This window comes from Triturus cristatus, chromosome 6 (assembly GCF_964204655.1).
Source record: "Triturus cristatus chromosome 6, aTriCri1.1, whole genome shotgun sequence".
Classification (NCBI taxonomy): Eukaryota; Metazoa; Chordata; class Amphibia; order Caudata; family Salamandridae; genus Triturus; species Triturus cristatus.
In genome coordinates, this window is record NC_140589.1 from 1,177,273,561 (window position 1) to 1,177,289,738 (window position 16,178).

Genomic DNA, 16,178 nt, shown 5'->3' on the forward strand with positions numbered 1-16,178 from the left:
ACACAAAAATATCAACTATAACTTTTAATCAGGAGACAAAACATAACACACATCAACAAAACACAAAAAAATAAAAAAAATACAAACCTAGTGGTACTTAACTGTAACCATCTTGTCAACGTTGCAATGACTAAAACATGTAAGCATGTTAAGCCACCTTAATTTTAACTGTCTAAAAGGAAAACATTTTCACAGACACTCTGTGTTCCCTTGTGCCACAATTCCTCCTGTGAAAAATGAATCTTAATTTGCTGATCGTTTTTACCTAGGCATGTAGCCCACAAAATTCTAAGAAAGAGCTTCATCTTACTTTTTGTCTGAGGCTAATGCCACATTTGTTAATTGAAGGCAACTACGTGGACATTATTTTTCAAAAGCAGAAATATGAATGTATCACTTCCTTTGAGGCCCTGCTTTGAGCGAGGCCGTGCAGGAATGCACTTCTCGACCTTGCACAGTCCTCCAAGAGCTAAGAATAACACCTCAGCAGAACTTTCTGGGCTGCTATCCAGCCTCTGCCAGCATTCCTGGTCCCCGCCACTTTTCAAGGTTCCTATAGTGTGCAAGCATTAATGTCTTCTTGTCAGAGAAGCTTTTCCAAGCAATGGTTTTTCATCTGTTTACACTCACTCCTAACTCCCACATTACTGACCTCGAGGTCAAAATCTGCCTTGCGTGTCTCTCTTTCCTCACCCTGAAGCTGTCAAAGACAAAAAGCCTTCCTAACTCTTTTTAACCTGCAATAATTAACCCTATTTAAAAACACATGTTATATATATTACTTCTGTTAGAGGCTACAATTTGTTTCTATTCTTAGATTATTAAAACAGTTACTGTGAATAATTCGCAGAACATAATAACATATCATACTAGCTTTAGAAAAAATGTTTGTTACTACCCTATGCAACGGTACTTAGTTCATCAACCTTAAAAGGATGAACGTCTCAGTAGGTCTGGCTAGAGTTAGAACCTTCAATCTTGATATTAAACTCAAACCTCTGCACTGGGCACATTGGCTCACTGAGACATTAAAAGCAACCCCAAATGGGAACAACCTGCAAATTTGTATTATACCTAAATGTATGCATTTACTAAGGCACTTTAAAGCTAATGTAAAGGGCAAGAATGCTGTTTGAATAGTCTATTTTGCCCCAATTTTGACTATGATATTTGGGGCACTTAAAAATAAATAGCCTATAATTGTGTTACATATTAATCATCCTCAGAATGTACTTTTACAAATTGCAGATATTGGACATTAGACATATCTCATGCAAATCCTTAGAAAAAATGAGTTTTTTAAAGCCTGCGCCAAGTGAAATTCCATATACAAATGTCCTCATTATGCAGTACAACACAACTTATAAAAATGCCTAAAGAGAGGAAACCCTTAATTGAAATGTCTTCCTGTAATACAAAATAATGAACCTTAGTTTTGGAACCTTTTTCAAACAACATTTTGAAATGCAAAGTTTCACCCGTGTTCAACTGAGGGCGAAGTCCTGGCTGAGTAAACATTCCTGTCTATTAGAGCTGCATGCTTAGCGACAATAAAAGCTTGTCAGTGTTGTAACATGAGCACATGGCAGTTTTTTATTCAAACGAAGACATATCAATGCGTGTTGCGTTTGAGTTCAGCAAAAATTTACTTCAGCTGAAGTGTATGCCTGTTAATATCTAATACAATGTATGTAAGTAAAAAATACTATAAGTTTATTTTTCTACAAAACACACAATTTCGTTTTTGAGGCCATTGTATTCCTAGTGAATGTGAATTTTAATTTCATTTTTTAAGCATTTAACAGTTTGTACATGTGCATAGTTGCTTACTCTATTAATTATATAGCAACATATAGCTATTTAGCATATCACATGGTTCATTTCTGGATTTTTATTTAATTTCTACTTAATATTAATTAACTGACATTTTGCTTAACAGACTGAAAACATCAAGAAAAACCACAAACACACATTGAGCTCATTTCAGACATAAACAGAAAGGGGTCAAACACTCAGGACACATATATTTAACCCACAGAAACACACATTTAACCCGCAGATCAGCACTTAGGACAGAAACAAAGGACAGCCCACAGACTGTACTTAAACCAAACCATTTGTAAATACTAGTTGTAGGTCATATTTACAAGAAACGCTTCTTAATAATGTTCCAAAAGACTGCAAAAAAAAAAAAACAGCCCAACAGACTGCTATATGTCCAAGAAGCCAAAATACACTTCATTCATTAGATTGCGCAGAACAAAGGATCCTTGTATGTATTATGTCCATATTTTAATTCCCTGGGGATACAGAATTACCAAGGAAGAAATATGTTTTTATACCTAAACCTATTTAGGTATTCCCTCAAGGGAGCCGGCTAATTCAATTCACATAGTTCCAACCGGAGGAATTGGACAAGAATCCTCCAGCCGGGAATCCCTATCACAACCAAAACAACAAAACTTTCTAAACTTACTCAGTCCAGGCATCATTACTTCACTGGACTGTTCACAAACATCAAGGGGTTAAATCAAATAACACAGCACAAATGTACTCACCCCTCGGCTTCGGCTTTTGCAATAGCTGAATCAAAGACCCAAATCAAACAAAATTGTGGGAGCTACCCACCAATACTTAACTAAGTGTCTTCTTACGCCAACAGAGGCCCGTCTAACGTCTCGCATTACCATACATCACCAAAAAGGGCCAAAACAAGGCAGCAGTCAGGGCAGCAGTCAGCAGCCATCAGGAAGGAGAAACCGCACTGAAAAAGACCTTCGGACCACTTTGACATACAGGGGTCGCTTGACGTGGTTCGCGATTCCTCCAGAATTTTCTTGCGGAGTTCCTCACGACCTTCAGGCAAAACCGCTACCTCTGAAGCCGCCTCACAGAGGGCACCATTTGAAGAACCAGGCTGAATTAGGCCTGGCGGCGCAGGGTACGCCTTAATCTCCTGAGTTCACCTGCTTTGTTGAACAGAGACACAGGACACTCTGTTGAGCGTAGAAGATCAGGTTTATTAGCTGCAGCTAAGTACTGTTGTCCCAGAAGTACACCTGGTATGTTCTTAGGAGACTGCCACTTTACTCCATGGCGCACAATCTTTTATAGCACATAGATTCACCAAGAACACTCCCAATGCATACATGATTAGCCAATGAGAAGAGTTTGAAAACAAGGTATAACCAATGAAAAAAGTTTGAAAACAAGATATCAAGTAACCCAAATAAACCTCTTTTCCAACTGTTTTTGTCACCCCTCCCCACAAGTTAATCAGTGGTAGTATCTACAACTCAACTTGCAGGTGGCAGGACACATTTGTATGCTTTGGAGGACAGTTGTGAAATGAGAGAATACAAGTAGAGAATAGCGACGGCCAGAAGATAAGATAAAGTCAGGAAAGAATGGTGCGAACCAACAGACAGTTGAGACAGGGATCAGTCGGACCAGACGGGAATTAGTGGACTTAGCTAGTCCCTGACATCAGTCTCGTAAACAGAGGCAGGAGGTTATTTTGACACGTTGCAGTGAGATCAGCAGAAAAACTTTGTTTATTGTGCTGCCTGAGTGAGGGCAACACAAAATGGCGGTGGAACACAAAATGGTGGCTAAATACAAGCAAGATCGAAAATCGAATTTCCTCACTAAAAGTGCTATTTTTAAACACAGAATTTAAAAACCATCCTTCCTAAAAGATGTGTTATTAAATTCTGAGTTCAGGGATACCTAACTCCAATTTTCCATCTTACTCCTATGGGAAGATATGCTTGTAAAATGTTACAGACCATTCCCTATTCTGTCCTATGGGCAAGATAGCCTTTCAATAATGACAAACAAAATTGGCAGTATTTCACTATCAGGACATGTTACCCAACTCAGTACATGTCCTACCTTTCACATGCACTGCACGCTGCCCAGGGGGGTACCTTAGGCCTTCCATAGGGGTGTCCTACATGCAAGGAAAGGGAAGAATAGGGCATCTTTTCCAGGCTACACATGTGGGTGGCGGAATCAGCGCTGCAGTCCCACGCGTAGCATTTGGTTGACCAGCCCTGGCACACGTGGTGCACTTTACTAGGGACCTACTAGTAAACCAAATATGCCAATCAGGGAGAACCAATCATATTCACACTTTACACAGGAAGCACTTGCACTTTGACACTGATCAGCAGTGGCAAAGAGCCCAAAGCATCTAAGCCAGCACAACAAAATCCATCACAGCATCAAAAACACAGGAGGTAGAGGCAAAAAGTCAGGGAAAACCACGCCAAGGATGCCAGGTCTAACAAGAGCTAAGTGAAATTACCTCCTCGTCCGGTTTCCCTTCCCATTCCTTACACATGAGCAGCTCATCTACTCCACAGAAACCTATTACCTCGCTGAGGTCAAATACTTCCCCCAATATGGCTCTGCCTACCCAGCATGAATTAAGGGGGAAGTACGTCACCAGGACTGCCTATTCTTTTCTTTCTGTGGCTGCAGATCCATTGCCTAGCGAGGTCTGGGACGTTTTTTTAACTCTTATATGTCGTAATTCTTTTGCCTACCGTGACCTGCTCTAGCAGTCACTGTTTTCAGGGAACCAGGTCGCACTGCTCATCGGGTGTTTGTTCATGATGTGGGTTGTGGCGCTAAGTGTCCTTCCGTACGTTTCGGTCCCCGATGATACAGCCGCTGGTCTCCCTTGCTGCTATGTTTCTTCCTTATTGAAGCACCCACCCGCTTGTACTATTTTTGGTCTCACTGGTGCTTCCTGTTTGCCTGCGGCTTCCACAAGTGGTCAGGGGCCACCAGAATTAGATTCTTTAGAAGCTGGTCCAAAGCAGAGAGTGTCCATTTTCATGTTTGTGGAAATTATGGAGCAGGCTGCCTCGTGTGGCTCTATGGGGATTCCGATATTGGATGTTCTGCACGTCATGATTAATGAGGCTGTGGAGGCAGCATTCAGTGAAAGGGAGGCTGTCAGTCCTCCAGCTAAAATACCTAGGGCCACTCCCCTGGCAGACATGGATGACCCTGATGAGGAGGAAGGATGGAGGGGTCGCTTTGTGCAGAGGGCTGAGTTCTCTGATCTATTTGCCCATGTCAGACGCAATCTGGTTTTCCTTCACCTGTGGTGCAAGAGTTTGAGGATGATTTTTTTACCTAGTACCACCGGCTCGATCCTGACTCTTTGCCTTTGCATTCCCTTGGTTTTTGAGCAAACGTTTGATCTGGAAGGGTTTTCCAAGGAATTCCCACAGTAAGTCAAATTGGATAACCTGATTGCTGACCTGTCTTCGCAGGGCATGGTACTTTCAGATGACTGCCATCCTTACGACCCCATTGACAAGAAGGTGGAGGGTGCTGATAAAGGATCTTACGCTGCCTCCAATTTTTCTGTCAGAGCAACGGCCTATTCCATTTATGGTTTAGTCCCTTTTGAAAGATTTCCAGGCTCTTACGATGAGTGAGGGTGAGGATGATTCCTCTCTGTTAGCTGTACTTGTCCGACATCTCCTTCAATAACTTGTATGCAGCTACTGCAGCATCAGGAGCTTCCATTGCGGCTTGTCACCATGTTTGGATGTTTGAGGAGCTGGTGAAGCAGTCAGCAGAGAATCGAAAACTAGTGGCTCCCCTTATCCCTTTCTCCCGTGGTAGGGGTTTTGGATATCGCCACACTTTTGCTTTTCCTCAGACCAGGGGCGCTCACCAGCCCTTTCATGGCAGAGGTCGTGGACAGGGTCCCCTGGAAGTGACTAGTCCCAGTCTTAGTCCACTGGTATCCCTGCTACTTCTCCAAAGCAGTGACTATCTGCCCTTGCCAGTTAGAAGCCAGCTCACTTCTTTTATCACCAATAGCAGGGTTTTTCCAATGCCTGGTTGTTTCGGACTGTGACCTCTGGTTACTGGATCGAGTTTTCATCTCAAGGTGTTCAGGGAGACTTCTCTACAAAGAATCCCATGAAGTAGGCAGCTTTGCTGGAAGATGTTCAGCTTCTCTAGGAGAAGGCAGCTGTCATCGAGGTTCAGCCCCTGGAAAGGGGGCTAGGTCATATTCCATCCTCTTTTGGTTTCAAAGAAGTACACCACAGACTTCCGCCCCTTGTTCACTCTCAAAGGGGTGAATCTCCACATTCCTCATCATTACTTCAAAATGGTGACTTTGCAGTCGATACTTCAGCTTGTGCATCAGGAGTGCTTCCTCGCCTCCCTAGACCTGATGGATGCCTACCTGCATATACCCATCCATGCATTGAATCAGCTGTTTAAGCGCTTCAGCCTTTTGTCTACGCCAAAGGGTCTTTACAAAACTCTTGGCCCCCTGGTGGGTATTCTACATTCTTGAGGTTTTCAAGTGTATCCTTACCTTGATGATTAGCTGATTGTTTGTCCTTCTTTCTCTCAGACATCGGAGGATATCCATTAGGTCTGTCTTCTACTGGAGTCTTTTGGGTTCCTCCTAAACGATAGGAGGTCCTCCCTTCAGCCCTCCCAGTCTCTGAAGTTCCCCAAGGACCTCTTCCAGATGGATCTAGGGATGGTGTTCCTGTCTTCGGAAGGATAGTTGGTTCTGTTTCAGCATCTCTATTGGGTGCTGTCCCAGTCTCTGGCTGCGGAGTCAGGGGGAGATGGCCTCCACAATACAAGTACTCCCCTGGGCAGACCCTCCTCGTTGACTATGTGTCTGTCACCCCTTCTCTTTTGGCAGATTTTCTCCAGGTTCAGCCTTCCCTGCTGGCTTTGTTTGACTCAGAGGAGATTATCCTTCTTACTCAGTTTTGCAGCCTCATACGCTCACAGTTAGCCTGGGTGATTGATGCTTTCTCTGTCCTATGGTCCCAGGGGCTCCTGTGTGCCTTTCCCCCTTTCCCTTGATTGCTCGGATCCTCAGGAAGTTTCAGTTTGAGCATTGACTGGTCCTCCGTTTGAGCCCTTGATTTCCGTTGACCTTAATTTTCTTTCTGCTAAGGTTCTTTTTTTGGTGGCAGTTTCTTCTGATCGATGGGTTGGTGGGGCTTTGCTGGCTTCTCCCCCTTTCTCGTGTTTTTTGTCCGGACAAGGGATTATGCATCTTAGCCAGTTTTTTCTGCACAAGGTCTTGTCTGACTTCCACTGTCAGAAGGATATTGTCCTTCCTGTTTTTTTACCTAACCTGTCTTCTCGAGAGGAGGAGGAGATTCTCCATTCTATGGATGTATTGAGGGTCCTTCGTATCTACCTGAATTGTACACATGATTTTACGCAGGCGGATTCCTTGTTTGTTGCCTACGGTCTCTCCGGGAAGGGTCTCAGACCTTCTTTGTCCACTCTGACTTGGTTGGTGAAGTGTGCAGTTTTATTTTCTTATGAGGCTGCTCGCTGCCCTCTTCCCTTTTTTTTGCAGGGGCGGTCCAATCTGGGGATTTCCTCATCCTGAGCCATATTTAAGGGTGCGTCACTGCATGACATTTGTAATGCTGCTACATGGGCCTCTCCCAACACTTTTGTTTCCCACTACCGTCTTCAGTTGCGGATGGCAGCGTTTCTTTTATATGCTGTACATAATTTGTGATTTGTACTGTTTTTTGGCATTAAACTGCCCTTTCTGTTTGCAACATCCTTGTGGATTTTTATTTCAATAACCATACACTTGGGTATGGGTTCAAGTAAAGGAATGGGACGGGAAGACCGACAAGGAGGTAATTCCTGGTTACTTACTTGTAATCTTCATTACTCCCAGTCCTGGCATTTCCATTCCATTCCTGAGCCTGTCCTCCCTCCCTGGTTTCTGTTTATGGTGATTGTTTCGTGTTTTCTTTCCTTGGATTTCTTTGGTATTCCCAGACAGTCATGGTAACGTACTTCTCCCTTTATACATGCTAGGGAGGCAGCGCCATATTGGGGGAAGTATTTGACCTCAGCTAGGTAATAGGTTTCTGTGGAGAAGATGAGTTGCTCATGTGTAAGGAATAGAACAGGAAGAACTGGAGTAATGAAGATTACCGATGAGTAACTTGGCATTATTGTGTAAAGCACCCACCAGGAATGGCATAAGGGCAGTGCGACCAGTGTGGCATTTGTGGAGGAGACGCTGACCTCAGGGGGTGCGCTGTGTTTAGCAATAACTTATGATTGGAGAGATGAGGGGCACTTTTGCCCTGTGCTGTTCAGAGAAGCCGAGAAGGTGGTCATGGGGTGTGGGTGTGCCAAAAATGATTTTCACACCTGGAGCCACCAGAGCTAAAGCCAGCCCTGACATCCACCATATTAATATGTATTGTGGGGATTTACATGTTATTGCACTTAAAGAAAACATGTTTGTTCCATTCCTTTTTACTCAGAAAGCAGTAATTGTGCATCATTAGTTTGCTCCATGAAAATGTTGAGTCTTTTATGTAACAACCTGTTGTGATCTGTCTCTAGATTTTCTGTGCTTTCTGTCGTAGCATTTACATATATGTTTTTAGTTTAATGCTAGTTTTCTGGTTAATCTCTTCCTATATATTCTCAATTATTTCTCTTTTTTTCGAAATTTGTTTTTAATGCATTTTTTGTAGGGGTAGGTTTACACTATGTACTTAGACGTTAATGATTATTATTGCTTTAATAAGATGCTCCTCTGCTTTCACTCATGCATAAGTTTGCGTTATTGTTAAAACTGAAGAATGGCCTGTCTCTTAGCGTACTGTTGAATTCTGGCCAGTTGTATGTGAACAGACCTTCTCTCGACAAAATAAAGTGTTGTACTACATTGCAGCCTCACTGTTAGGAATGAAGACAGACGAGACCATGCTGGAAGACATCTGCATGCAACCAAAATGGAAAGTGTTCAAGTTATAGAAGAATGGTAAGTGATTACTCTGCATTTTAAAGCTGCTTCAGTACAGTCATTATTTGACAAAATGTATATGCCTATTTCCACTTTGCCTTTTTTTCTGCAAGATTATGGAGTCTGGGTTTACTAGACAGTTATATGATTTCATAAATCAGTTGCTTTCAGGTAGTCAGTCTAATATTCAATGCTGCTAGGTACAAAGTAACATCCCTTGGATTTGAGAGTGAGATTATAGGATTTGGAGGACATAGGCAAACCCTCTATCAATGCCTGTTTGTGTTTACTGTCTCTTTGACACTGTGACCATGTCATTAAGTTTGGGCTGCTACACTGTTCTGTAGATATTTTGGGATAGGCTTTGACCTCGAAACACTATTTTATCTTGGATAGGGATCAACAAGCTGATCTTGATAATTCTTCATCTTTGTAAATTCAGCAAATTTTGGCTTTAACCCCTCCCTTGTTCGTTACCTCTGTGTGCCTCCCTTTGTCCACCTAAAGGATAGCCATTGCCTGCAGTGTTAATATATGCTGGTGATCTACTGATCCTGTCACATCTGCATGGGGATTCAAAAGATTGTCAATGAGTCAGAGGGTGTTTCGAGGGTGTGTACTTATGGATGAGTGACAGCTTTTTACACCTCAATGGGAATAAAAGCAAAGTCCTGACCCTTTCTCTGCCCTGACCCCAATACTCTTCTACTCTTCTTTTACAGTGGCCCTCCCCTTTGAGGATTGATCCTGCCCTTCTCTATTGAGTGTGATACCCTGGAAAGGTTTTTTGATTAAGATTTATTGTCAAGGATTCTCTGTACAGTCTGTATACACTGTGAGAGACCGGTTCACTATTGAGCACTGAGCACAAGATGGGTTGGGTTGTTATTTTTGATCAAATACAATGTTGCATAACTATTGAAATGAATGGTTCATGTAAACTGTTAAATTAAATGGAATGTGTACAGAAGAGAGGATTTTTGTTTTTGAAAAAGTCTTGTTGATATGACCAAGCAGTGCAAATAGGTAAGACAGGCTAATGTGTGTTTTGATCCAGATGTGTAAGTTAATCAAAACATTTCATACCTACCTTTTAAGGACTCATACTACTGAAAAGTCTACACCTATTGCATACAGTGCAAAATGGATATTGGGGTGTGTGTCATGTGCTCTTGATTGGGTGACTTTCTTATCTATTTCAGTTGCTTGCTCCTATGCAATGTCTCTTCTCTCTATTGTTGTGTTTGTCCCGCCCCAGAGCACTGCTCGTTTATATGAAATCTGATTGGAAGAATTGTATTCTACCAATGTTGACTTGAATGGACTACTTTTTTATTTGTTACTCTGCTCTCCATGGGAGTGCATCGTTTTTCTATCTCGCTTTCTTGAAACGACCCTCTCTCTTGTTCACTCATAGGCCATCCCACTTATCCATCACATCTACACATTTTCACAATCCTCATTTTATAATTTCTTTTATTTTTTTTTCATTTTTTCAGAAATAAAAAAGTTAAAAGATGTCCTCTACATAGGCATGCACATTCTTGGCAGCCATCTTTGAATGTTTTTTCTACTTTCAGAAAAATCATTCAGAGAAGGCCACTAAGCTTGTTTATGGAGTCCATCCTCAAATGATTTTTCTTAAAGCAAAAGAAAAATTATTGATATATGTCTGCTATGCCTTCACACTTGTATATGATGATCATCTTTGCTTAAAATAACAAAAGATAATGGGGCCCTGTGTGCACACAACTGCATCAGGCATTTTAGGGGAAAAGCATTGACAAAGCCAATAAGATCATGGAAAGGCATATTGGCTTTAACAGTGCTTGTTTATTTTATATCTGTCTAGACTCATCGTAAACATTTACTAACTCAGATAAAAACTTGGAGCTTGATTCACATATGTAACACACTTTTGAGTAAAGTACACTTTGGAGTAAGTTTACTACTTTTCGGCATTCACAAACCTTAAGTGCAATTTACTACAAGAGTGTGCATGCCATCTCCCACTGAGAATTGCAATTGGCTTAATCTTGTGTGGTGGTGATATCCCTCCCTAAATCCGTCTTGGCTTCTCCCCAATCCACTCTTACTTTTCCCTATTTCCACCCCCTTCTGTAGTCCCTTTTTCCATCCACTCCCTCTAGTCGCTCCCAAACTTACTGCTAAAACCTATATTTGCATGTGTTGAGCATGTGCAGAGACTCAAGACACAGACTCCAAAGTACAGAAGTGTAGGTAATGCAGAGGGGTAAAACACCAAATCTAGTTTGTGAATTGCTTATTGTAGTACACTTTGTGATACTACAAAATGTACTACAATCAAGCAATCAGGGGTTTGTAAAGTGCAATACTCACCCGTTAGGGTCTCAAGGCGCTGGGGGGAAGAGGGTGAGGCTCTGGTGGAGTAATTTGAAGAGCCAGGTCTTGAGGTCTTTCCTGAAGTGGAACAGTGTAGGGCTTTGCCTGAGGTGGAGGCGAAGGCCGTTCCAGGTCTCGGCTACAAGGTAGGAGAAGGACATTCCACCCACTCTGTTCACGTAGAAGCGTGAGACAGTGTCCAGGGAGAGGTCGGCTGAGCAGAGGCTTCTATTGGAGGCGTGGAAGGAGAGACAGTTGTTGAGGTATTGTGGTCTGATGTTGTTGAGGGCCTTGTATGCGTACATGAGCAGCTTGAATGTTATTCGTCTTGCGACGGGGACAAGACAGTTGAGATCTCGGAGGTATTGGATGATGTGGTTGTGCCGGGGTATGTCGTGGATTGGACTGGATGCAGCGTTTCGGACGGTCTGGAGCTTGCTGAGGAGTTTTGTGTTGATTCTGGCATGGGGGCAATGCTGTAGTCCAGTCTTCTGGTGATGAGGGCGTGTGTGACTATTTTTTGGATTTGAAGGGGATCCATTTGAATGTTTTCTGGAGTTTGCAGAGGGTGTTAAAGCAGGCCGAGGAGAAGGCGTTGATCTGGCAGGTCATAGTGAGCGATGAGTACAATATGACGCCGAGGTTGCGTGCATGGTCTGTTAGGGTGGGTGGGTTTCCGAGGGTGAGGGGCCACAGGTTTTGTCCCGAACAGAGGGGGTGAAGCTGAGTATGAAGACTTGTGTTTTCTCTGAATTGAGTTTCAAGCAGCTGCTCTTCATCCAGGTTGCGACGGCTTTCATCCCTACTTGGAAGTTGTGCCTGGTTATGTTGGATTCCTTGATGAGGGAGAGGATGAGCTGGGTGTCATCAGCATAGGAGACAATGTTGAGCTCGTGGTTTCTGATGCCAGTTGCGAGGGGGCCATGTAGATGTTGAAGAGGGTGGGGCTGAAGGAGGATCCCTGGGGGGCTCCGCATCTAGTCTCTGTCGCTTCTGAGAGGTAGGACAGGAGTTTGACTCTGTGTTCTGCCTGTGAGGAATGAGCGTATCCAGTCTATGGCCTTTCCTTGGATGCCGGCGTTATGGAGTCTGGTGGCTAGTGTGCGGTGGAAGGTGGTGTTGAAGGCTGCTGATAGGTCCAGGAGGATGAGGGCTGCCGTTAGGCCCTGGTCAAGGAGGGCGCAGATGTCGCCAGTGGTGGTAAGCAGGGCGGTGTCTGTGCTGTGGTTGCTGTGGAATCCAGATTGGGAGATGTCTAGGATGTTGTTGGCTTCAATGAAGAGTGATAGCTGGGTGTTAACGGCCTTTTCGATGACCTTGGCTGTGAATGGGAAGAGGTGTGGCGCCGCGGCCAGGGCGACTGACTCCGGAATCTGAGGAATCACGGTTCGATCCCCAGCGCTGGCGGCAGATTAGCCCAGCACCATGTGACTCTGGGCAATAGCTTGCTTAATCTTCCCGACGGCCCCCAGCACCTAGAGACCCTTACGGTTGATTGTTTGCGCTTTACAAATGTGGATTATTATTACAAATGTGGATTATTAATGGGAGCAGAGAGATGTGCCTGAATTTCTTGAAGTCCATTTGGTCTGCGGATGGTTTCTTAAGGAAGGGGGTTGACTTCGACATGCTTCCAGTCATCGGGGAATGTGGTGGTCATGAGGGAGCAGTTGATCGTTCAACATAGCTCAGGTGTGATGGCTGTGGTAGCCCTGTGGAAGATGTGGGGCGGACAATGGGGTCTGAGCGTTCTCCGGAGTGGATACTCTATATGGTCTTTAAAGTGTCTTCTGTCATGAGCAGGGTCCAAGTGAGTAGGGTATGTTGGGTGGTGTCACTGGGGGTGGGAGTTGAGGTGGTGCAGAGGTCTTGGAAAAGAGTTCCTTGGAGTTGTGGGCATTGGAGAGGATTCAGTCTTGGGGGAAGTTCTTCTTTGTGGATTTGATGAGTTGGTGGTGTGCTGTTGTGGCTGTTTTGTAGGTGGTGCGTGTTTCAGGGGTCTTGCTGTTACTCCATGTCTTTTCAAGTCCTCGGCAGGAGTGCTTGGATTCTTCAAGTGCTGTGGTGAACCAGCTTGCTTTTTGTTGTGTTGTCCTGTAGCCTTCTGGAGATTAGCGAGTGGGTTGGTGCAGTTGGTGATCCATCGTTGGAGGTTGCTTTCCGCAGTGTTGCTGTCTGATGCCATTGGGGTTAGAGCACTGGTGAAGGCAGCGGTCAGGTGTTCTTCTGTGACTTTGTTCCAGCTTCTGCATTGGAGGCAGCGCACTTGCTTGTGGGCAGTGAGTTTTCTAAAGGAGAAATTAATGCAGTGGTGGCACGTCCAGAACAGTTCCATGGTGTGGCTGAAGAAGATGCTGTTTCCTCCAGTAAAAATGGGGTCGAGTGCATGTCCTGCTCTGTGAGTGGGGGCGGAGACAAGTTGCTTCAATCCTATGTTGGTGAGGTTCTCTAGGAGGGAGGTGGTGATGGGGTTATTGTGGTTGTCCATGTGGAAGTTTATGTCTCCGAGTAGTATGTAGTCTTTGGAGGTAAGGGCGTGGGGTGCGATGATGTTGGTGAAAGGAGCACGGGGCCAGGCAGTCTGTAGACGAGGGTTCCGCGAAGCGTTGTTTTGGGGTTGCTCTGGATCTGGAAGTGGAGATGTTCCTTGGGGACGAGTTGTAATCTGGGTCTGTGGTTGTCATGCAGAGGGAGCTTTTGTGGATGATGGCGATGCCTCCTCCTGGGTGGGTGGGGCAGTCTTTTCTCAGGATCTTGTATCCGTCAGGATGGCGGTTGCGATGTCAGGTGCGGAGTGGCATCGGACCAGGTCTGTGTGAGGAAGGTGGCACCAGGAGTGTGAGTGTTGAGGAGGTCCCAGATTTCTATGGTGTGTCTGTGCAGGCAGCAGACGTTGAGGAGGATGCAGTTCAGTGGGTAGTGTGCGCTGGCATCCGGTGGGCTAGGGGGTACTGCTGGGGTTCGTAGGTGGGTGAAGGTGCAGTGTCAGTGTCAGCAGGGGATAGGGCCTTGGGTGTTGCTCGCCGTCAAGAGCTGGTAGTTATTGCTACGTCCGGAGTTGAGAGCGTGGAGGGTGTTGGGGTCATAACGACAGCAGGTCGGTGGGTAGGGTACCTAGCGTTGGTTGTGGTCGGGTCACGGTCGGGTGAAAAAGGGCTTGCCTTTGGCATGCCAGCAGTGTACCAGCGGCATGGCCGCACAGCAGCCACCATGAAGTAGGGGTCGGGGGAGGACGGTCATCAGGGAGACTGGAGTGACACGCTTTAGGGGGAGGGGCCGTGGGGGCATCAGCGGCGGGGAGCATGGGAAAAAAGGATCAGAATAGAAAGAGGGGGCAAAAGAGAAAACGGGAGGGCAACAATAGAAAAATCAAAAAGAGAAAGAGAAAAATAGAAAGAGCAAAACAGAAAGAGCAAAAATAGAAAAACAGGCACAAAGGACACAGAACAGAGTGGAACAGCAAAAGAGCAGAGTGCTCTTCCAATACACCACCAGGGATGAGCCGCAGGCAGGAGCCTGGGGGTGGAGGAGGGCCTCGAACACTGACCTGAAACAGGAGTTCCAGGCTCAGAGGGAAGACCCTCAAAGGTGGAGCTGCGCAGGGGGAAAGAAGTGAAACGGGCTAGGAAGGTCAGTGGTCTTGCTCTTCCTGCCACGCAGCCGGCACCATTAAGTAGGGGTCCGGGGAAGGTGGTCAGCTGGGAGGTGGGAGTGGCACGCTGTGGGAAGGAGCAGCGGGGGCAGCAGTGGCAGACAGTGCAGGAAGAAAGGATCAGAATAGAAAGAGGGGGCAAAAAGAGAAATGGGGAGAGCAAAAACAGAAAAAGCAAAAACAGAAAGAGCAAAAAGAGAAAACCGGACACAAAACAGAGCGTAACAGCAGAAGAGCAGAGTGCTCTTACACTGGACCACCAGGGATGAGGCGCAGGCAGGAGCCTGAGGGTGGAGGAGGGCCTCGAACACCTACCTGGCACGGGAGCTCCAGGCTCAGAGGAAAGTCCCTTAACAGTGGAGCTATGGAGGGAAAGCAGTGATACTGACTAGGAAGGTCAGTGGTCTACTACAAAGTGCAGTTTGTCAATTAGGCCCTTATGTGCAAAAGGACGTCTGTGGGCAACTGCCTGAAAGTTGCATAGGTGAATCTCTGAAATTCTCTCCCAAAATATTCGAGGTACAAACCCTCATCTGTCTTTTAAAAAGGGTTAAACAGTTATTGGTTACAGATAGCTATCTTATGCTGATTCTGTATTGCTATAAATGTCCTGCTCTCAGTTAACTTTATCTTTACTATATTTTATGTTGTTTTTGCTTTGTAGTATGTCAGTTGTATTTTGATATTGATTTTGTAAAAGCTTATCGACTAAATGTTCTGTTGTTTGTGTGTATGTGCCACCATGAATATTAATAGACCTAAGTTGCTCTGAGAAATATCAACCCTTTATGGAAGAGTGTGAGGGGATTAAACCACCCCAAGACAGTTGGTGTCAAACATGTGTTTTCCATCATAATTTATAAAAGATATTGACTATCAAGAAATGGATTTTACAGGCCGTACTGAAGACCTCATGAGGTATCCCAGTGTGTAAAGCTCTATGTCCTAGCCAGTATTGCTCCAGTATGTTAACTCCATAGTCAGCTAGGGGCTTGTTTACAAGCCCAGTGCGCTGCCTGAACGTCACTTGATGTTCCGGTGGTGCACTGGGCGTACTCATATTTACGAGGCCACGTAAAGCCACCCTCCGTGGCTTTTCATGGCCTCGTAGCTATATGGGCTTATTTACAAGCCCAGTGCGCCACTGGCACGCCAGTTTCCTTGATGTTCTGGTGGAGCACTGGGCTTACCCATATCTATGAGGCCACATAAATCCACCCTGCGAGGTTTTTCATGGCCTCGTACATATGGTGTAAGGCAACACAGTGTAGCAAGAAGACTTGTAATGCTGCTCTGTGCCAAATATTGCAAATGAGGTCCTAATATGCAATACACACACTATACGAGTGTTTAGAGAAATAATAC

The 16,178-nt window shown here is 44.9% G+C and overlaps 1 protein-coding gene across 3 annotated transcripts in view; it reads left to right on the top strand.

Moving 5' to 3' along the window:
• The window catches only part of RGS17 (regulator of G protein signaling 17), a 428,374-nt gene that overhangs the window by 358,784 nt on the left and 53,412 nt on the right, over window positions 1-16,178 (top strand). For 2 of the 3 annotated variants that reach the window (XM_085612101.1, XM_085612100.1), the window contains one exon: window positions 8,726-8,815. In XM_085612101.1, coding sequence (XP_085468227.1) covers window positions 8,726-8,815 — 90 coding nt within the window. The remainder of the gene's footprint in view (window positions 1-8,725; window positions 8,816-16,178) is intronic. The other variant, XM_085612102.1, reaches the window with a different exon arrangement.